Genomic DNA, 27,165 nt, shown 5'->3' on the forward strand with positions numbered 1-27,165 from the left:
CCAGCTTCCTTGAGATCATTGACAAGATCCTCTTGTGTAGTTCTGGGCTGATTCCTCACCGTTCTCATGATCATTGCAACGCAACGAGGTGGGATCTTGCATGGAGCCCCAGGCCCGATGGAGATTGACAGTTATTTTGTGTTTCTTCCATTTGCGAATAATCGCACCAACTGCTGTCACCTTCTCACCAAGCTGCTTGGCGATGGTCTTGTAGCCCATTCCAGCCTTGTGTAGGTCTACAATCTTGTCCTTGACATCCTTGGAGAGCTCTTTGGTCTTGGCCATGGTGGAGAGTTTGGAATCTGATTGATTGATTGCTTCTGTGGACAGGTGTCTTCTATACAGGTAACAAGCTGAGATTAGGAGCACTCCCTTTAAGAGTGTGCTCCAAATCTCAGCTCGTTACCTGTATAAAATACACCTGGGAGCCAGAAATCTTTCTGATTGAGAGGGGGTCAAATACCTATTTCCGTCATTAATATGCAAATCAATTTATAACATTTTTGACATGCGTTTTTCTGGATTTTTTGTTGTTGTTATTGTGTCTCTCACTGTTCAAATAAACCTACCATTATAATTATAGACTGATCATTTCTTTGTCAGTGGGCAAACTTACAAAATCAGCAGGGGATCAAATACTTTTTTCCCTCACTGTAAGAGTCTCCAGCTTTAGTGATGTATGGCAAGAGCAGCTCAAATAAGCAGAGGAACGACAGTCCATCATTACTTTAAAACATGAAGGTCAGTCATTGCGGAACATTTCAAGAACTGAACGTTTCTTCAAGTGCAGTCGCAAAAACAAAGCGCTATGTTGAAACTGGCTCTAATGCAAAGGATAAGTTCATTAGTTACCAGCTTCAGAAATTGCAGCCCAAATAAGTAACAGATCCATCTCAACATCAACTGTTCAGAGGAGACTGCGTTAATCAGACCTTCAAGGTCGAATTGCTATAAAGAAACCACTACTAAAGGACACCAATATGAAGAAGAGACTTGCTTGGGCCAAGAAACACGAGCAATGGACATTAGACATTAGTGGAAATCTCTCCTTTTGGTCTAAGTCCAAATTTGATATGTTTGGTTCCAACCTCCGTTTCTTTGAGATGCAGAGTAGGTGAACGGGATGATCTTCGCATGTCTGGTTCCCACAGTGAAGCATGGAGGAGATGGTGTGGGGGTGCTTTCTTTGGGCTTTAGATTTCAAGGCATACTTAACCACCATGGCTACCACAGCATTTTGCAGCCAAACACCATCCCATCTGGTTAGCGATTAGTGGACTATCATTTGTTTTTCAACAGTACAATGACCCAAAACACACCTCCAGGCTGTGTAAGGGCTTTTGACCAAGTATTTTTTTTCTTTAGGAATGTAGTGGAGTAAAAATGAAATTTGGTTACTACATTATTGTATATGTGTTATTTCATAGTTGTGATGTCTTCACTATTATTTTACAATGTAGAAAATATTAAAAATAAAGAAACCCTTGAATCAGTAGGTGTCCCAACTTTTGACTGGTACTGTATGTAACCTATGCCCCTTTTTTTATTCTTATCGTGTGTGTGTGTGTGTGTGTGTGTGTGTGTGTGTGTTTTAATTGTCGATCAACTGCTATGTCTGTTCAGTATGAGTTGGAGAACGCTCGGCTGCGCAGTATCAACTTCTCCTTGTCGGAGGCACTGCATGCTCCTGCTACTGGCCCCTCCAGTGTTCTGGAGGACGATGCGGTTCTGGACAGCATCGAGAGCTCCTTCGGCAAGTTCCACGCCTTCCTGGACCTGCTCAAGGATGCTGGGTAAGCCTTGTGACTGGCAAAATATGTATTGGTGGGTTCATTAAGTTCCTCGGTAAAGAAAGAAATGGACAGTTTCTCTTCGAATGTGTGGAGTTTTACCTCAATGGGACAAATATTGAGACTTACTTTCCCATTGGAGGGTTTAGATGTGAGGGGATGTTACTTGTAGTGTAATGATTATCCTGCTTCTCCAGTGTTTATCCTGTGTATTCTAACACGTACCCTATGCTCTGCTATGTCTCTCAGACTGGGCCAGTTGGCCTCCATGGCAGGGATTGACCAGTCTGACTTTGGCCCGCTCGGGCGACCCCAGCTGTCCTCCAGTGTTGGACGGCCTCTTGTTGGGGCAGGGGACCAGGACACGGGAGATAAGGTTGATGCGGCACCTTCTGTAAATACAGTCTCAGTGCAGTGTGGGTGGTGTACAGTATGTATGTACTAAGATTGTCGTCAGGAATGGTGTTTCTTTGCTAGATATTCGAGTGTTATAGTGATATTCAAGTGTCGGTGGTGAATATCTGTCAGTAGCTTGGGTCCTATTCAATCTCATTCTCTGGGTTGTCTTTCCAGGGAGGCGACGGCCCCAGTGCTTCATCAGAGGGCCAGCCCAATGGATTCACCCCCGGAGCTCCAGCCACTCTCAGAGGGTTCTCGCCAGAGGGTGATCCACAGAAAGTGCCCCCCGTCCCTGCTAGTGAGTTAGCCAGTGAGCCCTGTGTGGCGAAGTCTGGTGGAGAGAATCAGCAGAAGGATCCCTCGCCCTCACAACCGGAGGGGCGACAGGTGTCAGGGACTGAGAACAGTATCCATAGCAACGGCTCCCATGGAAATGACTCGTATGCCAAAGGCTCCCTTAGGAATGACTCTCAGGGTAGCGATTCCTATGGCAAAGTTTCCCGTGGTCGTAATGTCTCTCATCACAGTAACGGCAAAGGCTCACATGGTTACAGTTTTAATTACAGCAACTGCTCCCATGCCTACAGCTCCATCCACAGCGACAGCTTCCATAGTAACAGCTCTGTAAGGTCCAGTCTGAGTGACATGAGTGAGCGTTTGGAATCTGTTGGGTCATTGGGGTCAAAGGCTTCTGGAGGGGGCAGGGTAGGGTCAGGAGCACAGAGGTGAAACGCTATTCAGAGTTTGAGATGCTGGAACAGATCTGCTTTCTTGGGAGCATGGGTGGCGAGTCTGATGATGGGTTCTGAACCCACAACTCTGCCCCTTGTTGATTTTTTTTCTTTTTTTTTTTCGTTATATCTGTGTTTACCTTTCTTGTGCCATTGGTGCCAAATTGGAGTACTATTAAAAGGTTATTGTACTAATGATGCCTAATCTTAAATGTGATTTTAGCCTTTTGTTAGATTAATACTTTTGGGGCTTTTTAGTTTTTTAAAACCGTGACTTTTTTATACTGTTTGTAAATATATATATTTTCTACAATAAACTTTGTATAAAAAAAGTTTATTTACATTGATTGTAGGTCACTACTTTGTTTAGACTGTTCAACCATACATATGTTTGTTTACACTTGAAAAAGTTATGGGAAAAATCAATCTTTGTCATTTTACAGGGCTATTCCTGGGGTCAAAAACAATGGGCTCATTCAAGCGGATCACTTTTGTCAAGTCTGTGGCCATTGCTGGTCACTGCCTTTCAACGTGTGTTGCATTATGGGGATAAAATATTTCCGACTTGCGCCTACATGTAGACTGCATGAACTTTACATAAATCATGTGATCAAGGGTAATTTAGTTTTGACTGCAAGTTTCTTAAGTGGTTCTTCACCAACGTAATGCTGCAGCCATTGCATGCATTGTGGGAGGCTCCATTATCAACCAGTCATTAGGGTGTTTTTGTTTGACCCGCGCGAATGTTTATTTCAACAAACTTTATAAAGAAAAACTTGAATAAACAATGGCAACACTGCAATGTTGATCTGAGCCTTGCTGTTGGAAAACCACTTTAGTGTCTGACTTTCGGTTATCACATAGGCACCTCCCCCGACTTCATTCATCGACTTTTTTCTGCAGTCTGTTGCTTTAGCCTTACAACTCAAACAAGCCCAACTGTTTTTATTTCAACCTGGTAGTTATTTGTGCTCCCCTGTACCCTTTTCACCCAAAGGTGCCGCCCGAACATTTACTTTTCACATGGCCCTTTCCAGCACAGTTCCAGCAATTATGGCGGATGCTTAACCAGGCCAGCGGAGTACACCTAGGCTCGGTTGGTTTGGTTCAGCTCATAGGGCAGTCTGGAGTCGCGCGCCCAGCTCAGACGTTGCATGCGTCAATCAATGGTTAAATGCAAAGTCATTGACTGTTCAGTCGGGCACCAGATTTAAATAACATGGGTCTTGTTGCATGCCAGACCTTAAACCTGAATAGGTATTTTACATATCAACTAAGCCACGTTGTCCTCCGCCCTAACGTCTGACAAGGGGAATGAGACCTTGATATTGTAAACTAATACATAAAACCTATCTGTACTTTACTATTTTATATTTTTGACAAATTTCATTTTTACTCCACTACATTACTAAAGAAAAAAATTACTTTTTACTCCCATACATTTTCCCTGACACCTTAATACTCGTTACATTTGGAATGCTCAGGGAGGACAGCAAAATGGGTCAATTCATGCACCTATCAATATAAGGCATTGTCATCACTACTGCCTCCAATATGGCAGACTCACTGAACACAAATACCATGTTTGTAAATAATGTCTGAGTGTTGGAATGTACTGTTGTCTGTCCCATAAATTTAAAAAAGTAATAACTTTTTGCCATCTGGTTTGCTTAATATAAGGAATTTTATAAATAGCATTTACTTCTACTCATGACAATTGAGTACTTTTTCCACCACTGTACCTAATAACATTTAAAACCAAAGACTTTGACTTTCACTCAAGTAGTATTTTCTTGGGTGACTTTCACTTTTACTTGAGTCATTTTCTATTAACCCTTGTGCTTTGCTGAAAAATAAGTATGTTTAAACACACTCATGACAGTCAAAGAATAAAGTAAAAACTGCCCAAACTTTATTTTGTCTTGTCAGAGCTTTCAGAAAGAACAAATACAACATTTTATTTCAAAAACTCAACATTTAAGACCTATTTGTTAAACATATTTCCTTCTCACAAACAAGCATTTTCTGTTTCCCCAAGTAGACATTTTTCTTGTATTTCCCAGTAACAGTAACACTTAGGTGTGATTTGACCCTATTGGTCAAAATGATCCCTTCAGTCTTTCTCTCCACATGTTGAACACAATGTGCCTGTGTTCTTTCTGCAGGTGTATTTATTGCATTATACACAAGTGGTGCTGGTTTTACTGTCTTGTCGAGGGTGGCAGAGCAAATCGTGTAGGCCCCGGAACAATTTTGATTACATTGGAAGCTGACAGTCTACCTTGACTTTGTTGTGGTGACGATGTCCATTCTATATTACCATCTTTAGACTTCCATGTCCTCTCTTCTCTGGATGATGGTTGTTGCATGCTCTCTCATCTGATGGAGGGGATGGTATGGCAGACTCCCCTGAATCCTCTTCACCAAAGAAAAATTCACAATCTGGATCATCAACAGCATTGTCCTCTATCTCTGAAATGTCCTCTGTCTCTGAAACCTCTTCTATTTTACTGTCACAGTCCAGAATTTGTGATTAGGCTTCATTCACTGAAAATCTTTTGGAGCTCATTTTTGAGTGTCTGTGTCAGAGATCGCGCACAGAAAGAGAAGCTTGGGAAAGCTCCTTTTCACCCAAACATAATGATAAAAATGCAACCAGAACCAGTAAAAACAAATTACATCAAAGACACTTGTTTAATTTGGACCTGTGGAAATATCTATACAGATGAAAGCCTCCGGGTCAAAATGACCCACAACATGTTTGTGTACAAAATCTACACAGACTTTCCACAACACATCAGTGTGTCTACATTTTGAAGTTAGGCTCATGACCTTAAATGAGGAAAACTCATTTAATTCCATGGAGAAAAAGAGACTAGTATTTTAGACAACTCAAAAGTGGAAATGGGTAAAATTGACCCGCAACATAATAGGAGGGTTAAGGTATCTTTCCTTATACTCAAGTATGACAATTGGGTACTTTTTCTTCCACTGCTATCAATTTCTATGGTTTAGCGCAGTAGAGCGAAAAGGGCGTCCTTGATTCGAGGGGAATAATGAAAACCAGAAGTGTAAGTCTCCTCAAAATGTCTGGGAGGAAAAGTAAAAAAATTAATTCAAAAAAAGATTGTACTAAAGGTACAGTTGATAAAATATGTCCTTTCAATTTGGCATCCATGCCATTTTCTTGTTTTGTTTGTCTCTAACGTGGTTGTATACACATTCCATGGGACTACTACTTGCAGAGAAGGGCTGATACAGCTTCCAAAGATGGCTGCCTGCTACTTTTAGCAGGATCGGTGGTATCCGGGATATTGGGTACGTACCCACTCTGAGGTTACCCAATTAAAGTAGGTTAAGGACGTCCCAAGGAAATCGAATAGCACTAACCCTTGTTGCAGTGGTTGGCATCACTAGACTCCACTTCCGCGTTTTCAAGCAAGCCAGCTAAACATCACAGCTTCCGCCCCCTCCCAACGAGAATGGAAATCAGACTGCAACAGTGCTGAATATTAATTGAACTAGCTATGTAAAGAGTCTCGTAGCTAGCTTATAAAGTGGACGGACCATTCACTGTCAAAACATATCCTTGCTTAAACAGTGAAGCAGCTTTCAGGTAAGATTTGTCAACAACTAGCTACGCTAGCTAGCCTAAACTGTTGTTAGCTAGCATAAAGGTTGGCTACTGTACATGAATTAGAGGTACATAGGTATTTATCAGAGGCAGACTCAGATGTTGATGACCTGAGATTTGCTCTGTGTTACCCTCACTTTACAGAATACATTTCACTGATTCAAAATATCATAGTTAGCTAAGCTAAAGTTGTAACCATATCCAGATATTATATTCTAGCTAGCTACTAACGTCGTTAACTAGGCTACATCATGCTTAGCGCTAACGTTTGCCGTTTTTAGCCACATAACTAGGTAACAAATTTGTCTGTTCTGCCAACTATTCAAAAATAGTTTTTTTTTATCATGTCCGATCACTGTTTTCTAATTACTTTAAACAAATCAGATTAATCTGACCTAATTAGCGACCAATACATTAGGCCACACAATAACCCATATCGTTGAGTTTAATCAGCTACTGTTAAAGGCGCTTAGCCTCGTACGAACCATTCTGACTTCGGATACCTTGACGCGAAACAATGTGAGCTCGCGAGATCAGGATGGTTCGTACGAGGTTATGAGTCTCTTACTCGCGCTAGCTTGAACTGGTTGTTTTACTGTCCTTGTAGTATATACACTGAACAAAAATATAAACGCAACATGCAACAATTTCACAGCTCATATAAGGAAATCAGTCAATTTAAATAAATTCATTAGGCCCTAATCTACGTATTTCACATGACTGGGAATACAGATCTGCATAGGTTGGTCACAGATACCTTTTTAAAAGTAGGGTCGTAGATTAGAAAACCAGTCAGTATCTGTTGTGACCACTATTTGCCTCATGGAGCACAACACATCTCCTTCGCATAGAGTTGATCAGGCTGTTGATTGTGGCCTGTGAAACGTTGTTCCACTTATCTTCAATGGTTGTGCGAAGTGGCTGGATATTGGCAGGAACTGGAACACACTGTCGAACACGTCGATCCAGAGCATCCCTAACATGCTCAATAGGTGAGATGTCTGAGTATGCAGCCAATGGAAGACATTTTCAGCTTCCAGGAATTGTGTACAGATCCTTGTGACATGGGGCATGTCATTTCATGCTGAAACAACATGAGGTGATCTCGGCAGATGAATGGCACGACAGCCTCAGGATCTCGTCACAGTATCTCTGTGCATTCAAATTGCCATCGATAAAATGCAATTGTGTTCATTATCCGTAGCTCATGGCTCCCCATACCATAACCCCACCGCCACTATGGGGCACTCGGTTCACAACGTTGACATCAGCAACCTGCTCGCCCACACGACGCCAGAGTGCCATCTGCCCGGTACAGCTGAAACCGGGATTCGTCTGTAAAGAGCACACTTCTCCAGCGTCCCAGTGAGCACTTGCCCACTGAAGTCAGTTACGACACCGAAATGCAGTCAGGTCAAGACTCTGGTGAGGACTACGAGCATGCTGATGAACTTCCCTGAAACGGTTTCAGAATTTATTCGGTTGGTCAAACCCACTGTTTCATCAGCTGTCCGGGTGGCTGTTCTCAGATGATCCCGCAGGTGAAGAAGCCGGATGTGGAGGTCCTGGGCTGGTGTGGTTACACGTGGTCTGCAGTTGTGAGGCCAGTTGGACATACTGCCAAATTCTCTAAATTTACATTGCAGGAGGCTTATGGTAAAGAAATTAAGATTAAATTCTCTGGCAACAGCTCTTGTGGACATTTTCAGTCAGCGTGCCAATTGCACGCTCCCTCAACTTGAGACATCTGTGGTATTGTTGTGACAAAACAGCACATTTTAGTGGCCTTTTAATGTCCCCAGCACAAGTTGCACCTGTGTAATGAAAATGCTGTTTAATCAGCCTTTTGATATGCCCCAGCTGTCAGTTGGATGGATATCGTTGGTAAATGAGAAATGTTCACTAACAGTGATGTAAGCAAATTTGTGCAGTTTTAGAGATTAACTTTTTGTGCATATCTGAAATGTTTTATTTCAGCTCATGAAACATGGAACCATCACTTTACATGTTGCGTTTATATTAAGTATGGTGAGGTGGCTACTTTCTCCTGACATTACCGTGGTTTGAGCAAGCCCCATTAGCAGTATTGTTAGCTAGCTAATCGGATATCTATCATTACCTATGTAGATATGGTTTGACAGAGGTAGGTAATTTGTTAATCGTGAAGCATGATTTGCATGCTCTTCCAGTTGAGTTGGTTTCATGCAAGTAAGGTTAGTTAGTCTCTCTTGTCTTGCATTATCAGCTCCCTATAATCCCGGATACTAACAATAGTGATCTTGACAATAAAGCTGTTCCTGTACCAGTTATTTGCATTGACTAACTTGAGAGGCAGACACACAGTACAGACCTGACACAACACAGCTTATGACATGCAAGAAACCCGAAACCTTCTGCCAAGAACTCATGTAAAAAAGGTCTACCCAAACCTATTTCACAGCACACCCAAGGACTGTAGACACCCAGACTTAAAGGGATACTTCTGGATTTTGGCAATGAAGCCCCTTATCTAGTTTCCCAGAGTCAGATGAACTCATGATACAATTTTTATGTTGTCTCTGCATCCAGTATGAAGGAAGTTAGAGGTAATTTTGCAAGTCAATGCTAACTAGCGTTAGCGCAATGACGAAGTCCATCGTGTATATACTAGCATGTTAGCAGTTACCATAGACTTTGTCATTGGTCTAACGCTAGTTAACAATTTCCTTCAAACTGCACGCAGAGACCTCCGAGTATATCTTGACTCTGGGGAAGTAGATAAAGGGCTTCATTGTCAAAATCCTCAAGTATCCCTTTAAATTTTCACTGAACTGCATGACAGATTTTATGCCCTGTTGTCACTAGGGTTCTGTTTTTTAGGTGTTTAACCAATCACTCTCCCTTCGTCTTCAGGAGGCAATGGGGGGGTTGGGTAATGGTCGTCGAGGGGGGCGGTCTCCTCCTCTTATGATTGGTGCTCTGATCGCTTGTGTCCTCGTCCTGGGTTTCAACTACTGGGTATCGAACTCGCGGATCTTGGAGTTACAGGTGTGTGTGATCTTTAATCAAATATATTTATAACTAAACCAAGATAGTTAATCGGTGTTGTTTACAGTGGGGGGGTGTAACTAATGGCTGGAGTTAGGGTTTAGGTTTAGAGAAGGGCATAAACTAATCCCAGGGTTACAGTCTGTGTTTTTGAAGTGGATTGGAAACAAGGCCGAGCCAGTTGGAGAAGTTGTATGGAGAAAGGCAAGCTGTTTAGATGAATGAATATGGTAAGCTGAAGTATGTGATTTGAACAAGGGCCATGTCACAGAGAGCAGAATGAGTAAGCTAATTTTGTAAGGCTTTTTAAGTGTTTAAAGAACAGGGTTTGATTCTCCAAGCCTTTGTTTTGAATGATGCTACTCTGACCCTGTGACACCCTGTGTGTGCTGTGGCGGCGGGCAGACAAAGCTGTACGAGTTGGAGGCGCAGATGCGTCGGGCGGCGTCAGAGCGTGGTGCAGTGGAGGTGAAGAAGAACGAGTTCCAAGAAGAGATTCAGCGGCTGAAAGAGGAGAGCAGCCGCATGCAGAGCCTGAACAAGAGGCTGGAGGGAGTCCACAACACCTGTAGCCAGGAAAAGGTAGTTTACTGTACTGGTGTGTACTCACCTGAGCACTGCATCATAGATGGACGCATAATACACACCTGAGCACAACACCACTTCTAACTTGCGCACACACACAGTTGTTCATCAACACGCAACCCTCAGGACAACGCAACATGTAAAGTGTGACCAACACATTTGTATATTCTAAACGTCATTGAATCACTGCTAGGGATTTTTCTGCCATTGAAAAGTCTAAACGGTGTAATAAAAGACTGATACATTTTCAGGCTGGAAAAACACTGTAAACTTAAATGACTTAAACCAGAGATGAAATATGTAGAAAAGATAACTTACCTATATATTTTTCTATATTAATCTTTGAGATTTTACAATCACCTAAATAAAAGTTAGACTGGGAGAATTGAAAATTCCAAAAACAAGGAATTTAGCAGTATTGATTTTATTTTTGCGTAAAAGAACACCGCATTAGCCAGGGTGAATTGCAGGACATTTGCTTTAAAACGGCAACAGTTTCTCTCAGCTCCATGGCAAAATGTGTAGAATTGCAGGAAATTCACTTTGTAGTTTTGAACGTTCCTCTCAGCTCCATGTAGAAATTTGTAGAATTGCAGGAAATTGGCTTGATAATGTAAAAAAAAATGGGGCCTCTAAAATTAGTACTATCAGTTTCTTCGTGATCAAGGATTGTACTGAGTTGCCCATACTGTATACGCCACCTTGCTGGTAGCCAGTCCTGAGTTTCCCTCACTCAGATAGGTACACTGACCTACAGATGAAGGAACCTATTGTTTATGGAGTGTGTTTGTGTGTGAATTCCCAGTAAAGGTGTGATACCATGGCATCATGGAAAGGAAATTGTGACCATCTGAGTACCTACTGGGTTCACACATACAGATAAAAAAAAAATGAGTGGTCTGTTTTCCTTTAGGCAAGCCAACTGATAAATATATCCTCCAGCACCAAAGCAATACAGGACCTGAAAAGTAAGATGCTTTTTTTTTTTTTTTTTGTGCTTCTGCCTACCTGTCTCTTTTCTGTCTTCAGTGTTGTGAAATCTCACTCTCTTAATATCCACCAAAGTTTATTTTTTTTATCCCCAGTCAGGACTTAATACTACCTGTGAATTTGTCTCTGCAGGTCAGTTAAATGAGCTAAATGAGGACCTGGGTAAAGTTCAGAAAGAGTTCCAGAGTTGCCAAGGCAATCTGAACACCCTGAACAAAAAACTCACCTATGACATGTAAGGCCCTCTATTATACACAGTCCAGCCATTTATGGAGCGTGTATGACAGATAATCATGCATCACACTTTTACGGTCTTATGTGACCTTGTCAGAGGTAATTGATCAAATCTTAATGTGCAAGTAATAACATGTGGTGTTTGTGTAGGACTCAGTGTAACACTCAGATACTAGCACAGAGGGAGGACTGTGCTGAAATGGTGGCTGCAGCCAAGCAGGAAGTTCAAAAGAAACTGGAGATGAAGAACCCAGCAGTGTCCTCCCAGGTAAACCGGTAACCATGTTCAACGCTCACATCAACTAGATTTAGTTGTGGGACAAGGTTTTTCTTGAGCGGATGGTCGGAACACAATAATTTGTAGACTGCAAATTGACCGCAAGAAGCCCAAACAGATCATATTTGACAAAAAATATATTTCACGTCTATCTATTACGCGTGGGAATACTTGAACAAAATTAAAATCAATTGGTGCTATAACAAAATGTTTTGCTCAACTTGAGGGGCCAAATAAAATAATTTTGCCCGCTGGCCGCCAGTTGGAGAACCCTGTTATAGACCTTACCTATCCCCCATTAACTGGCTCACTCATTAAGTACATCCAGGAATTTGACTCACAATCAGAACATTACCCGACATGACCCTGAACAGTGGCTGCCTGGCAAAAGTCCCAACACAATTTCCATAATCTGACATACTGAGTTTAGTTCTTTGTATCGATCCACCACTGTTAAGACCCTCATGCAGTATAGCTTGGCTGACCTGTGTGTGTGTGTGTGCACACAGTGGTGAGAAAAGGTATGTGAACCCTTTGGAATTACCTGGATTTCTACATGAATTGGTCATGATCTGATCTTCATCTAAGTCACAACGATAGACAAACAATCTGCTTAAACTAATAACACAAACAATTATAAATTTTAATTGAACACACTGTGTAAACATTCACAGTGCAGGGTGGAAAAAGTATGTGAACCCTTGTATTTAATAACTGGTTGACCCTCCTTTGGCAGCAATAACCTCAACCAAATGTTTTCTGTAGTTGTGGATCAGACCTGCACAACGGTGAGGAGGAATTTTGGACCATTCCTCTTTATAAAACTGTTTCAGTTCAGCAATATTCTTGGGATGTCTGGGGTGAACTGCTCTCGATGTCATGCTACAGTCAGGAATCTGACTGGGCCACTCCAGAAGGCGTATTTTCTTCTGTTGAAGCCATTCTGTGATTGATTTACTTCTGTGTTTTGGGCCATTGCATCACCCAACTTCTGAGCTTCAATTGTTGGATGGATAGCCTTACATTCTCCTGCAAAATGTCTTGATAAACTTGTGAATTCATTTTTCCATCAACGACAGCAAGCTGTCCAGGCCCTGAGGCAGCCCCAAACCATGATGCTCCCTCCACCATACTTTAGAGTTGGGATGAGGTTTTGATGTTGGTGCTTTGCCTTCTTTTCTCCATAGTGTTGTGTGTTCCTTCCAAACAACTCAACTTTAGTTCCACAGAATATTTTGCCAGTAGCGCTGGGAACATCCAGGTGCTTTTTTGCGAATTTCAGACGTGCAGCCATGTTGTTTTTGTACAGCGTTGACTTCTTCCGTGGTGTCCTCCCATGAACACCATTCTTGTTTAGTCTTATGTATCGTAGACTCGTCGAGATGTTAGCATGGGCCAGAGATTTCCGTAAGTCTTTAGCTGACACTCTAGGATTCTTCCTAACCTCATTGAGCATTCTGCGCTGTGCTCTTACATCTTTGCAGGACGGCCACTCCTAGGGAGAGGAGCAACAGTGCTGAACTTTTATAGGCAATTCGTCTTACCGTGGACTGATTAACCTCAAGGCGTTTAGAGATACTTTTGTAACCCTTTCCAACATTATGCAAGTCAACAAATCTTAATCTTAGGTGTTCTGAGATCTTTTGTTCAAGGCATGGTTAGCTGACTCCTGATTCAAATTTTATTGGTTTAGCAGATGTTATTGCGGGTGTAGCGACATGTTTGTGCTTCTAGTTCCCGACAGTGCAGCAATTTGCTTTTGGAGGAGTCATTAGCCTAGGGGTTCACATACTTTTCCCAACCTACACTGTGAATGTTTAAGTTATGTATCAATATAGACAAGAAAAATACAATTTGTCTTATGACTTAATACAATTTCTTGCCACTGTCATTAGTGGTTTTGTTTGGTAAATAAAAGATACACAAGATGGTATGAAATTGGATACAACTTTGACTGTATTTTCCCTGCAGACAAATGCCGCACCCACACAGAAAATTGGCTCCACTGAGGTGGGCGTGTCAGATAAAGAGGGGCCTGGGAAGGCAGGGCTGGATGACACTAAGACCACTCCTGTCCACGGCCACACCCCTGAACCATCAGCGGCCAAAGGTCCTGCAGTGGACCTCAAAACCTCAGAGCTGGAGACCAATGAGATCGCAGTAGACAAAGGTACAGGACAAGATGGCTGCTCTCATTGAGAGTGGAAGGATCTGGGCCAATAAGACAATTTCATCCCAGCTCTCCCACTTCCTTATCAACTCATCTTTGACATGACATTACATACACACCATTTATACCACAGTCATATTCACCATTACCCCTTAGGCAAGTACAACACGTCTTGAATTGGTAGTTTTGTTTCTGAGAGGCTGACATGTGTATGTTGTCTGATACGAACTGGATGCTGCCCTTTGTCTAGCTCTCGACACTCCTGCGCTATCCCCTAAAGAGTCCCTGCCCTCCGCTGATGCTAAGGGGGACCAACCGGGGCCTGTAGAGGGGGCCAGTAAGCCCCAGAAAAATAACCTGTCCGAGGACACGGAGCTGGAGGTGATGGACACACACGGAGGAGAGCCTCAGATGGAGGGTATGACTCGCACAGCCTCAACCCTGCACCCACCATCTCAAACTGTACAACCTCCTCCATACCAGACGTTCCACAAGTCCAGGGAGGATAAGCCAGTTTGTTCCGTCATAATTATAAAATAGTATACTTTGTGTGAAAGTATCTAAAATGGGAAATAGTGAAACCTAGTATTGCCAAGGTTTTTGCCTTTAGAGTCAAAGATGTGAGAAATGTAAACGGACGCCAATCTTTTTCCCCTCCAGATGCCGACCCTGGTGCTGATGACATTCAGCTTAGCCAGTGGAAGGAAGAAGAGGCTCCTATTGGTCAGGAGAAGGTGGAGGATCCTGAGGAGGATTACGATGCAGACAAGCCGATAGTGGGCGGGGTCTACCCAGACCAACGGAACCAGATGGCTGAGAACATAGGTGGGTCACACTCGTATGGGGTGGGGGGGTCCTAACCATCCCACTCGGGTGGGGTTGGGGGTCCTAACCATCCTACTCGGGTTGGGGGTCCTAACATCTCACTCGGGTGGGGGGGGTCCTAACCATCCCACTCGGGTGGGGGGTCCTAACCAAACTTCACATTTCTCTAGTAAAGGCTACTTATCGTAATGAACGATGTCAGCAAAATGCCTGCGATAAGTGATTGGTATAGTCGGTGTATCGTCCCAGCTCTAATGTATAGTAAAGATGCTGATGTGTTCACTCGTAGATAAGGAGGCTGAACGGGAAATGCAGGAAGAGCTGGCGGACTACAACGGAGACGACGAGAATGAAGGAGAGTTTGAGGCTGACAAACAGGCAGAGCTTGCTCAGTTCTGAGGTAACACATACACAGTCTGTTTTAGAGATAAATATCTCATTTTTGGTCTTGTTAGGTGGTTGGAGAAAGGTGGGAGCTAAGACCCTCCTCCATTCACAATCCACTACCGAACCAGGGAGGGACTACAGCTTCTCAACAGAACTGTTGTCAAGACTACAGTCTGTGTAAGACTTCTGCTCTTTCAGTGAAAGCATCTCACGGTTCGCCTTAATATACTTAAGTCTTCTGCAGTGAATGTATAAAAACAGACTTTGGATCTCAGAACTGCTATGTGAAATGATAGTTTGTATGTGATAACAACCCAGATCGTGCTGTTAGAGAACTGTACTCCGATTTACTCATCTAATCAGCAATTCTGATTCACTCTTTAGTCTTGATAATGACTTCATGTGCAGTTAGTTACACTTAGCAGTTCTTACAGTAGTTTCATAAACCAATAGAAAATGAGATGTCATGCTGTATGACAATGTGAATAATGTTTTTGTTTTAAAATTGGAAATGTTTGCAGGGATCATTCAACCCTGCATAGTCAAAGCTTGATGGTTATGTGTCCTGCACACCATAGAATAACTATTTTGTAACTTGTTGGTAAATGTGGCCTCTGTGCATCCTTGGTGTACCAGGCAGACCCACTACTGTAAATGTTTCAGATACGATTTTTTTTTTTTTATATAGCCGACTCAAATGGAAATTATGGTTGAACATGGGTTAGATTTTTTTTTCTATTTAGATTGTTACAATGGATCTGTTGCTTACTGAACTGTTAAATAATCTGTTTTTTTATTGAGGAAATGTAGCACAGAAGGATGACAAAATAAATCATTTTAATACCATAGTCAGACAAGTCTGTTTTTGGTATTGTGAAGGATGTAGTTCTTCTGTCCTTTGGGATGTCTGGTATTTGTAGTCCTTTGTAGGTCAGGACCAAAAAGACAATTGGGTAAAGGATGATCTTGTCCTGGTCAACCAACTTCAGACACTGTCTCCCTCTGTCCTATCATAGCGACCACAGTTACCCAGATGGAAAAAGCTGGTGTACGGAGACCGGGTCAGGGAGGTGGGTACTGGGTATGAGTTGTCATAGTAATGCAGGGCTCTGATTCAGATGATCTTGACCACAGGGAAGTACTTGTGAGTGGAGAAATCAAACTCCGGTAGTACCTAGAAATGGGGAGTACCATTTGATCATAATGTTTCAATTTCCCAATATATTTTGTAGTGTGTTTTGCTCCTCGCATTGTTGTTACCTTTGTCTCCTTCTTGTGCCCGCCGGCAAGTAGCTTCATGACCACAATGTTGGGTTTGGCCACTTTTAGAATGCGATTCACCTGCAACAATTAGCAACACAAAAAAAAAACACATTTAGACCCACAAACTTGAGGCACAACCTCTGTCACTATTAGGTGTTAAAGGGCTTACTGACCTCTGGGTCAGGGCTGGGGACGTTCTCCAGGATCAGTTTGGCCTGCTGGAAGTGTTTACTGGCCGCCATGTAGAGGTCAGCTGACTGAGGAGGAGGACTGTACTTCTTCAGATCAGACATCTCCTACAGCCGACATAAACCGAGAGGCACAGGTCGTCTTTTTAATTTCCGCTGTAACATGTCATTCCTGAGATATTCTGTGCAGCATGTCTGCAATTTAAGTCAACCTGGAATGCACACAATCAGAGCTAGCAACGGTTAGTAACACTACTGTACCTTGAACTGGACGTAATGGACTGGCGGGGGAGTGACCACACTGTTGAAGGGGGCAAAGCGATGCTCGTAGCGCACCTGCTCGCTGTCCAACTCAAACTGCGGCTTCCGCACCTTTCCGTCCATATCCAGGGCTATCATAGTCTGCACCAACAGACAGGAGTTCAGTGTGTGTGTGTGTGTAGTCTTGATAGAAAATGGGACTGCAACTGAGCCAGGACAGAGAACACGTAACATTTTTAGGACAAGTGTGTGTGTGTGTGTGTGTGTGTACACTTACCTTGTACATGCCAGCACACATGTTTTGGTAGGCTTGGCTCATGGTGATTTCTCTGCTGAGGGGGCGAGCTGCAGGCGAAAACACATCCTTATTGAGGAGCATGTTACGGATGGGTGGCAGCAGTGTAGTACCAGATGGATTAAATTCAATGTAAATAATGTATGATTTAATCCTGACCTCCTTGACCCTTCTTCTTCTTCTTGGTTTTCTTGCTGCTGCGCCCTTTCTGCTGCTCCTCCAGGAGGCGCTCCTCAGCCATCTGAGAGCTGTCCGCCCGACTCAGAGTGGACATGAGCCATGCATACAGGAACTCTGACAGATACCTACACACCACCTCAGTCAAGCATACCTCAATCAAGTGAACACCGAACATATTTTCTTACAGCACAAATCGGTCAAGTGTACACATGGCACACGCTCACCAGTAGATGTAGTAGTACTCGTGCATGCTGTAGAGTTCCAGCTCGAAGCCGCTGAGCAGGTACTGGATCATGATGCGCAGGTTGTGGTAGAGGACCCAGGTGCCCAGGCAGGCCAGGTGCTGTCTCTGGGGCTCCAGCTTCATCAGCAGGCTGTGCAGCGCCGCGTCCACCTTCTCTGCCTGCAGGGGGCGCCCCCACACCACAGTCAACCACAGGAGAACAGCAACATACAGTCGAGCACACCCACACACACATTAGATCATTTACATCGCTAAACAGCAATGCATACTCATACGGTCTCTCTCTCACACACACACCTCATCCTGCAGTGTGGCAAACTCCTCCAGGATGTGGCCTAGTTTGTCTCTCTGCCGAGCGCGGTTGTGTCCGTGAATCTGGATGAGACTGCAAAAGGGCTGCAGGGAAACAGTCCAGGGTTGTTTTACTCCATTGTTTGGAAACAATATTATGTTGATATTAAGGACTGTCAGAGCCACAGCTTCATCTATGCATTTGAGTGGTTACATTTCCCCTTATGCTAACCAAGTGGAGGGGATGCCATTTGGGCTGGAAAAAACAAATGAAGGATTGTGGCATTAATATAGAGAAGGTGTATTGGAACGCAGCCAGGTGACTTACCCTCGAGCAGTGTGCCACAAAGGAATCAATGTAGTCCTTGGCCTGGTGGTTATTATACAGGCAGCACCTGCAGAGGCAGCGCATGGATCAGTCAGTTCCAAAGACAGAGGTAGAGCTTGAACTCGGATACCTCAGAAATGCATCCTTATTTCCTTGAGATATTTGAACGCAAGATTGCCACCGTTTTACAAATACCAATTCAGATCTCTAACGACTTCTAGGAAGGAAGGATGCATTTCTAAAGCATTTGAAGGTAGGGCCATAGAAAGAAGCACTCCAATCTTCTATGACTTACTTGGAGGAGAGCACTGGTGGGCTGACAAAGTACCTCAGAGCATCTTTGATCATGTCCTGCATTGGTTGGGTCCCAAACACTTTCTTATTATCGATCAGAAACGTTGTCTAGAGACAGGGAGAGGATTCATCAGAACTGGATCAGAGAATTGTCCAGATGCACCAATCATGAGGGAGAATGTTCCTTACCTGCAGCAGAGACCTGGAGAGGACACAGGGGGACTGCTCACTGAACTCACAAAAAAAGTCCTGAAAGAATATTTAAACAACATTACTACAACCTTTAACAAATGCTCGAACAGGCAAACCATTACAGAAGTATGGTCAGAATGTAATATTGAAGTACAATAGTATTGTCAAAATTATTCTTGTAGTATTTACAGATGTAGTACCAGAATTCCATGTAGGTTAGTTGTGTTGATGACCTCGCACACGGTCTTAATGCGGTCGATGAGCTTGCTGAAGTAGTTGACCATCTCCTCCCTTTTGATGATCTTGGCGTAGCGGGGGAAGGTGGGGGGCAGCAGTCTCTGGTTCACAAGTGGTTCAAACCCCATCATGATCGGGTGATCTGGAACGCAGGGGGAGGTCAGGGTTCACAACTGTGACTGGTTCACTTGCAGTTAGAGTTTTTCTAAGTGAGTGTAGAATTCATTTTATGGTAGTGAGTGACACATTGGGCCTTGGTGCCATTGTGGAGTGTGTGGGTGTTACCTCCTTTAGTAGTATCGTTCTGGGACTGAATGCCATGTTCGATGCTGGAGCGGAGGGCTGGGAGGAGATCTGCCGCCTGCTGCATGAGTTTCTGAGCTTCACTCACTGAGCTGGTCTGACAGAGCCAACATGACATCACATGATCAATAAAATAAATCAACCATTTGTTCCTTTTTTAGTAAAGCTAAGCTAAAAGTGTGTGGTGTGTTTCTACATCTGCATTGCTTGCTCTTTGGGCTGGGTTTAGGCTGGGTTTCTGTATAAGCACTTTGTGACATCTGTTGATGTAAAAAGGGCTTTATGAATACATTTTATTTGTGTGTTACCTCTTTTTTCGTGAAGGCGATCAGCGCTGTCAGTAGAAGGCGTGTGAACTTGATCCGACTGAAAAGTGCCAAACACTGCTGATGCTGAGAAAGGAGGCAGAGAAACAGGTTAACAACACAAGTCACTCACACACTATACAGTGTACAAAACATTAGAAACACCTGCTCATTCCATGACAGACTGACTAGGTGAATCCAGGTGAATGCTATGATCCCTTATTGATGTCACCTATTAAATCAGTGTAGATGAAGGGGAGGAGACAGGTTAAATAAATATTTTTAAGCCTTAAGACAATTGAGACATGGATTGTGTATGTGTGCCATTCAGAAGGTGAATGGGCAAGACAAAATATTTAAGTGCCTTTGAACAGAGTATGGTAGTAGGTGCCAGGCTCACCGGTTTTAGTTTATCAAGAACTGCAACACTACTAAGTTTTTCATGCTCAACAGTTTCCTGTGTATCAAGAATGCTCCACCACCCACAGGACATTCAGCTAACTTGACAACTGTGGAAAGCATAGGAGTCAACAAGGCCAGCATCCCTGTGGAACGCTTTCGACACCTCGTAGAGTCCACGCCCCGACGAATTGTTAATATTAGGAAGGTGTTCATAATGTTTTGTACTCTCAGTATCTTTGTAGGCACTAGGGACACAGATTTAGCTCTGTCGTAAAATGTCGATTTCGACCATCTAGAGACCTCTCCATTTTGGGGGATTGGTGCTTTTTTTATTTTTTTACAGCTGCAAATTCCAGACTTGTCTCAATGAAAGGCTGCCTCATTCCCACGCTCTGGTGGACTGGCCAAGGCAGAAGGCAGAGGTAATAGATATTGCTAATCCCAAATGGACCCTACACTGTAGCCTATGCACTCTGACAGAATTAGATGTAGAGATAAGGTTATAAGTTGTCCTCTGATAGGTTTGGAGGGAATCTCACCATATTGCTAACACCTATCAAATCCTCCATAGATCTCCACAAGTGCATAAGGTTTAGGGGTTGATTTGAGATTGGCCATAGATGCAGTAAAGAGGTCAAACCATGGGGGATAGAAGGGGGATGCCGGATTGGCAAACATTCAACAAATCTAACAAAGTGGATAGATATGTCATATCCGTCATGATTGATGTATTGCAACAGGTCCACAAAGTGGATACTAAAGTCAGATTTTGATATTTGGCTATTTTCGCTGCATAACATTTAGAAGTTGTTCCTTTTCAGGTTTAGAAGAAGTAATTGCTAAATGCTAACTCCCGTTCTTATAAGCTGGTAGCATAGCTAGCATTCAGAAATCGGTGGTGGTAGACAAAGTAGTTTTTAACTGTAATGCATTTGATTGGTGACGCTGACATGTATTGGGGTTGACATCCATACCAGATTTATACTGAGATGTTTACCTCAACATAGTGTGGAATACACATAGGCTATTGTTTCTAAATGTAGGCACATTTTACTGGGGGCAGTTAGGAGATTCAGGATCTTTCCCCCATGCATTTCTATTGTTTGGTTTGAGTTCCATTGACAGCTTTACCGCATCTATTGGATGGGAGAGATGATGGGGTTATACTCAGAGACAGAGTGACTGATAGTCTTACCTCCAACTCTACCTCCGGGTCCCGCTGCTCACCCTGGCGACTGCGTGTGCTCTACAGGAGATGAAGGAGAGGGGGAAAAAAGAGGGTAAGGAGAGCGAGGAAGAGGAGAACGTGTGACGGACGAGCTGTGGAGTTACGTTAGTGGCACAAAGAGTTGTATACACTAGCGGCCATCTCAGCTAAGTATCAGATACATTATTTAGTTGTGTATTTCGTCACTCTGCCAGAGTCTAGTCGTGTTCAGTTGTTAGCTGTATTCGCACCGGTTGTGAGAGTTCACGTGTCAGTGGATGGTGAAGACAGTAGTATGCATGTACCTTAACTTTCCTCTGTAACTCATCCTCCACATCCTTTAGCATACCTGTTGGTGCCATTGACATGTATAAAGTTAACTTGGCACACACACATCACTACATTATTATTTTATACCTGCAATGCCAAACATGGAAATTAAGCCACCATATGAAAATCACCTGTAACCCGCAGGTCTGTCACATTGTTGGCCATCTTGAAGCCGTACGTCATGGCCTGGAAATCTTCCTAGAGACAGGACATAGAACAGGATCTTAAATATTATACCTAGAACTAAGTGTTTCAGATCAGAAGACCTAGGAGGAACAGGGGACATACAGTGCATTCAGAAAGTATTCAGACCCCTTGACTTTTTCCAAATTTTGTTAAGTTACATCCTTATTCTAAAATTGATTAAATAAAACATTTTACTCAGCAATCTACACACAATACCCCATAATGACAAAGAGAAAACAGGTTAGACATTTTTACAAATGTATTACAAATAAGAAAACAGAAATACCTTATTTATTCAGACCCTTTGCTATGAGACTCGAAATTGAGCTCAAGTGCATCCTGTTTCCATTGATCATCCTTGAGATGTTTCCACTTGTGGTACATTAAACTGATTTGACATGATTTGGATAAGCACACTCCTGTCTATATAAGGTCCCACAGTTGACAGAGCATGTCAGAGCAAAAACCAAGCCTTGAGGTCGAAGGAATTGTTTATAGAGGTCCGAGACACAAATCTGGGGAAGGATACCAAAACATTTCTGCAGCATTGAAGGTCCCCAACACAGTGGCCTCCATCATTCTTAAATGGAACAAGTTTGGAACCACCAAGACTCTTCCTAGAGCTGGCCACACAGCCAAACTGAGCAATCGGGGAGAAGGGCCTTGGTCAGGGAGGTGAACACGATGGTCACTCTGACATAGCTCCAGAGTTCCTCTGTGGCGATGGGAGAACCTTCCAGTAGAACAACATTCTCAGCAGCACTCCACCAATCAGGCCTTTATGGCAGAGTGGCCAGTCGGAAGCCACTCCTCAGTAAAAGGCACATGTCAGCCCACTTGGAGTTTGCCAAAAGGCACCTAAAGGATTCAGACCATGAGAAACAAGATTCTCTGGTCTGGTGAAACCAAGATTTAATTGGCAGCATGCTGTGGGGATGTTTTTCAGTGGCAGGGACTGGGAGACTAGTCAGGATCGAGGAAAAGATGAACAGAGCAAAGTACAGAGAGATCCTTGATGAAAATCTGCTCCAGAGCACTAAGGACCTCAAACTGGGGCAAAGGTTCACCTTCCAACAGGACAATGACCCTAAGCACACAGCCAAGACAACGTAGGAGTGGCTTCGGGATGTCCTTCAGTGGGCCAGCCAGAGCCTGGACTTGAACCCGATCATCTCTGGAGAGAACTGAAAATAGCTGTGCTGTGACGCACCCCATCCAACCTGACAGAGCTTGAGAGGATCTACAGAGAAGAATGGGAGAAACTCCCCAAATACAGGTGTGCCAAGCTTGCAGCATCATACCCAAGAACACTCGAGGCTGTAATCGCTGCCAAAGGTGCTTCAACAAAGTACTGAGTAAAGGGTCTGAATACTTATGTAAATGTGATTTCATATATATATATTTGAAAAAATGTATAAAAAACAGTTTTTGCTTTGTCATTATGGGGAATTGTGTGTAGATTGATTAGGGGGGAAAAACAATCTATTTTAGAATAAGGCTGTAACGTAACAAAATGTGGAAAAAGTCAAGGGGTCTGAATACTTTCCGAATGCACTGTAGTTTGACTGTGTCCCATAGACGGGACTATAGGAGGTATAGAGACAGTTTGCGTTAACCTGGTCCCAGATCTGTTGGTGGTGTCTTGCCAATTTCTTTGGAGGGGAGGGGAGGGGGGGGGGGGGGGGGGGAGAGAGAAGAGAGAGAGAGAGAGAGAGAGAGAGAGAGAAAAAATGTGTTCCGTGCAAAAGCCCAAAGAGACCAAACGGCTTACCTCCTCAAACACAGCGGCTTTGTTGACCTTCTCGCGGGCGATGTCGCACACCTTGAGGATGCCCAGAGTGAAGGCCTTGAGGGCAGGGTCCTCGATCAGGTCGGGGTTGTGGACATACAGGCAGGTGAACACTGTCTGGGCTAGGGAGTGACCCTCCAGCCAGGTGATCTACACACACACAAACAACTTAAACGTACTTACGTTTGTTTTGATTGGTAATTATTATGCATAGTGGGTTGATGCAGTTTGGTATTGATAAGGAAATACAACTGACCAAGCAGCAGAAACAGGTGTCCATGATCCCAATCAGCTCAGGAAGACTGAGGTCCCTCACTCTGATAGCACCATCCTAGAGAGAGAACGAGAGGAGAGACAAAAAAGGAGAAGAGAGCGCGAGCGACAGAGAGGAAAAGAAGGAGAGGTGGGGGAGAGTCTTAATGGACTATAATGCACCTCACTAAAGGTTCAACATAAAACCAACAGTCTGAAACTCCAGGACTCAGAGCCATACCTTGACTGCCTGTTCAAAGTTGAGGACTTTCCTGTTGACCTGATTGCCAATCATCCCTGCGTCCATCTTGGGGTCCATCATCTCAATGGCAGACATAGCCTCGAACAGGCCAAACCTGCTGAAAACGCTGCCATTAAAAGACCTAAAGCTGTGTGTGTGTTGGCTAGTGATAGATAGATGCATGTATATTGCAGCACTTCAGTATTTCACTAACACAACACATTTGAATTAATGGCCCAGAGAACAGTGTGAGAAACAAACAGATACACTCATACTCACAACTTGTCATGGAGCAACTCCCCAAGGTTGAGCTCTGTAAATACAACACATGAGAAAACAAATACAAGAGTACTCAGTCATCTGAACTATAGTTATAAAAATCAGAGCAGTATATTTGTGTTACAGTAGTACAGTGTATAACACCCGTATGTATGAAGAGGTACACAGGAACTCATCCTCAAACAGGAGTTTGACTAAGGTGTGAATCCTAAGTTTTACTTAAGTAAAATGTTTACTTAGTCTTGTGCTGTTGTCAATGGGGTCAGCAGGTCATGCTAACCTGTGCCATCCAGCTTGCATTTCAGACTAGTGGCACCAAATTCCCAGAGCTGAAATCACTGGGTCTACATTAAGAATGACTTTACTGTATTGGCCTTTCTTTTACTGGTTGTGCAGATTTACACCAATCTTTTGATGAGAAACCTGATTTACCAGGGAAGGCATTTCAGAACTGTCCAGCAAACAAATGAGAGGAACAAGTATCATAAGCCCCCGAGACAATTCAAATCATCAGCACATCCTGAAAAATGGTGTTAACGCAAGTAACAGACAGACAGACAGACAGACAGACACACACTGAGTTTGTACCTTTGCATGCTCCTTTAAATTCATGTGTAACGTCCACCCAGTTTGCATTGTTCCTCATCTTCTCCGGGACACCCAGTCCCCATCCTACATCCTCATCCTCTACTGATGACTTCATCACCATGGTTACAGCTGAAAGTAAAACCAGTAGGTTGTCAAATTCAAATAAGATAGAAATGTATAGAGCTATTGATGCAAGGACTGACCATCCATGATATCAAATGTATAATTTTACCCATGTGTTGAGACTATACAGTGTTCGTTGACATGTACGTTGTTCACAAACATCATTTGAGTAAAACAAGGTTATATGGGTTCTGATGGAGTACAACAGTTTAACTCTGTCACCGAGGGAGGGTCCAAGGGGAACTCAGCAGGCTATCATTTCTGCCAGTCTGAGCTGACTGTGAGGTCTGTGGATTCATTCAATACGATAACTAGCTAACCGCAATTTGTAATGAGGCACCAGAGTCTGCTGTCATTTCAAAAGCTAGCCAGTGTTAATAGCTAGTTATGCTAAATATCTTTGCTACGGTTCTTTGCTAGTTGGAGCATAATAAATCAGTCGAGCTGGCTAATATTGACGATACTGTACTAGTACTGAGACTAGCTAACGTTAACTAGTTTGGTCTCTCTGCATCAACACAAATGTTTAATCATACATATTACGCAATTGCATAAAACATTTTGGCATATTTTGGGGACATTTGATGGGATCTTTGCGTTGTAAAATCACATAACTACATACCTTGCTAGCTGCTAGATAGTCGTCCGAGGCTCCTCCTCCTTCTTCGGTGGGGTTTATCGGCGGTTGGCATTCAACGTGATGGTGCATTACCGCCATCTACTGTACCGGAGTGTGAGACAGGGAACGGGAGAAACTACATCCTACCTGCCAACCCCGTTGCTCTTAAAAAATATAACAACATATCTAATGATGTTTTACTCAAAATACTCTTAAAACCAATTTCCCGTATCCCCTTCTCTCTCATAGATCTCAGCCTCTGTTTTTCCCTCTGATACTGCCCACACTGTAGCAATACCAGCTCCACGGTCTCTGTTTCCTGGCAATCACTTTCCTGTTGGATGCTTTCCTATCATATTTAAGGTCTTATTCAACTGGCTGCGTCCCACCCTTAATCTTGTAAAAATAGCCTCCTCTCTTCTGTCCCTTCCTGCTGTCCCCCCCCCCACCCGACTTTCCTTTAAATGCCTGCCCTTAGTATCTCTATTCCACTGCTCCTGACATCTCTACACCATCACTGTCCATATCAGGCTTTTTGCCTCTGCCTTGCTCGTTGAAACTACAACATCAACATCCCCACTACTAAATGCTTGTTTAGCCAGTAAATCAACTGCCTTGTTCCCCTCCAACCCCATATGGGCTGGGACACAAGTAAATCTTATCTGTAACCCATCTGTCTAATCCTGCCATGGGTTTGTAGCACCTCATAAAGCAGGTCTTGTCTGCTACGTGAGCTGGACTGGAGACTCTAACACTGCACACGAATCAGAGCAAATAACTACTCTGTCTGGCTTGACTTCCTCCACCCACTGCAAGGCCAACAGTATGGCCATCAGCTCTGCCATATATTCAGCTAGATGATCTGTTTTACATTTCCTGACTTCCACCCCACATTCCTGCACTACAAATGCTGACCCAGTACGTCCTGTTCTTGGATCTTTTGAACCATCTGTGTAAATGGCAACAAAATCCTGATACGTTTGCATACTGTGTATCTTAAACAAATCAGATGGATCAACACCCTCCCTATCTTTCTGTAGTCTCTCCAACACTTCTAGATCAACTACTGGAGGCAGGAGCAGCCATGGTGGATTCACAGGAATAGCTACCATTGGACTAAACTCCCTTCCATACAGTCCCATCTCCTTCGCCTGGGTATTACCCACCCACCCAAAGCTCGTGTTCTGTCTTTGCTCATGTTCCCAGTGCGCCTGTAAAATCCCTTTCGCAGGATGAGACACCCCATGTCCCTGTAGGTTGACCCAATAATTCATTGCCTGCTGCTGTCTCCTAATCTGCAATGGCATATCCCCCATCTCCACCTGTAGTGTAGCCACTGGGGACATTCGAAACGCCCCACTACATATTCTGAATCCTTGCTTCTGTATGACATCTAGCCTTTCCAATGAGGTCCGGGCTGCCGAACCATACGCTATACTGCCATAGTCTATTACATATCGGATCAATGAGGAACACCCAACCCACCACTCCTTCCCTGTCAGACAGCCATCACGTTTAGCACCTTCTTACATTTTCCCACAACTCTCTCAATGTGTTGTGCTCAGGTTAGTCTAGTGTCAAAGTATACCTCAAGGAACCTGGGTATACTCCAAGTTTTTCCCATATAACCTCATCTCCCACCTTCCTCCTGGTAAAGAACACTGCGTTTTCTCTACAGGGAACCTGAATCTCCACATTAATGCCCACCACTCTACCTCA

The 27,165-nt window shown here is 43.4% G+C and overlaps 3 protein-coding genes across 7 annotated transcripts in view; 2 read left to right on the top strand and 1 right to left on the bottom strand.

Annotated features, from left to right (window-relative positions):
- Positions 1-4,830, top strand: part of cep78 (centrosomal protein 78) — a 31,282-nt gene extending 26,452 nt beyond the window's left edge. For 3 of the 4 annotated variants that reach the window (XM_029717673.1, XM_029717675.1, XM_029717674.1), the window contains 3 exons: positions 1,624-1,793; positions 2,040-2,184; positions 2,364-4,830. In XM_029717673.1, coding sequence (XP_029573533.1) covers positions 1,624-1,793; positions 2,040-2,184; positions 2,364-2,918 — 870 coding nt within the window. In that variant the 3' untranslated portion in view covers positions 2,919-4,830. The remainder of the gene's footprint in view (positions 1-1,623; positions 1,794-2,039; positions 2,185-2,363) is intronic. The other variant, XM_029717676.1, reaches the window with a different exon arrangement.
- Positions 4,831-6,334: 1,504 nt separating this feature from the next.
- golm1 (golgi membrane protein 1) lies at positions 6,335-15,895 on the top strand. Its single transcript, XM_029717680.1, has 10 exons — positions 6,335-6,536; positions 9,447-9,581; positions 9,987-10,163; positions 11,080-11,134; positions 11,289-11,391; positions 11,541-11,658; positions 13,639-13,837; positions 14,088-14,255; positions 14,498-14,662; positions 14,952-15,895. Exons 2-10 carry the CDS (start codon positions 9,453-9,455, stop codon positions 15,059-15,061), a joined length of 1,224 nt encoding a protein of 407 aa, XP_029573540.1. The 5' UTR covers positions 6,335-6,536; positions 9,447-9,452; the 3' UTR covers positions 15,062-15,895.
- Positions 15,824-25,583, bottom strand: naa35 (N-alpha-acetyltransferase 35, NatC auxiliary subunit). 2 transcript variants are annotated; one of them, XM_029717679.1, is made up of 23 exons: positions 25,450-25,583; positions 24,705-24,833; positions 24,117-24,150; positions 23,838-23,952; positions 23,601-23,675; positions 23,327-23,494; positions 21,501-21,567; positions 21,345-21,388; positions 21,028-21,078; positions 19,434-19,517; positions 19,108-19,222; positions 18,786-18,964; positions 18,583-18,642; positions 18,395-18,501; positions 18,100-18,166; positions 17,778-17,876; positions 17,461-17,639; positions 17,216-17,361; positions 17,039-17,106; positions 16,762-16,902; positions 16,486-16,608; positions 16,310-16,390; positions 15,824-16,223 (listed from the first exon to the last, which is right to left on the bottom strand). In XM_029717679.1, the coding sequence occupies exons 2-23, from the start codon at positions 24,823-24,825 to the stop codon at positions 16,164-16,166; spliced, it is 2,184 nt and encodes a 727-aa protein (XP_029573539.1). In that variant the 5' UTR covers positions 24,826-24,833; positions 25,450-25,583; the 3' UTR covers positions 15,824-16,163. The 2 variants fall into 2 exon arrangements, with proteins under 2 accessions (XP_029573539.1, XP_029573537.1); XM_029717677.1 differs by having other exon boundaries at positions 23,838-23,955.
- Between the last annotated feature and the right edge of the window lie 1,582 nt (positions 25,584-27,165).

This window comes from Salmo trutta, chromosome 27 (assembly GCF_901001165.1).
Source record: "Salmo trutta chromosome 27, fSalTru1.1, whole genome shotgun sequence".
Lineage (NCBI taxonomy): Eukaryota > Metazoa > Chordata > Actinopteri > Salmoniformes > Salmonidae > Salmo > Salmo trutta.

Coding starts and splice junctions, on each gene's coding strand:
- golm1 (XM_029717680.1), top strand. CDS start 9,453: ATGGGGGGGTTGGGTAATGGTCGTCGAGGGGGGCGGTCTCCTCCTCTT. Junction 11,135..11,288: donor AGCAATACAGGACCTGAAAA/GTAAGATGCTTT, acceptor TTGTCTCTGCAG/GTCAGTTAAATGAGCTAAAT. Junction 11,659..13,638: donor ACCCAGCAGTGTCCTCCCAG/GTAAACCGGTAA, acceptor TTTTCCCTGCAG/ACAAATGCCGCACCCACACA.
- naa35 (XM_029717677.1), bottom strand. CDS start 24,825: ATGGTGATGAAGTCATCAGTAGAGGATGAGGATGTAGGATGGGGACTG. Junction 19,518..21,027: donor ACCCGGAGGTAGAGTTGGAG/GTAAGACTATCA, acceptor CTCCTTTCTCAG/CATCAGCAGTGTTTGGCACT. Junction 18,167..18,394: donor CCACCAGTGCTCTCCTCCAA/GTAAGTCATAGA, acceptor CTGCCTCTGCAG/GTGCTGCCTGTATAATAACC.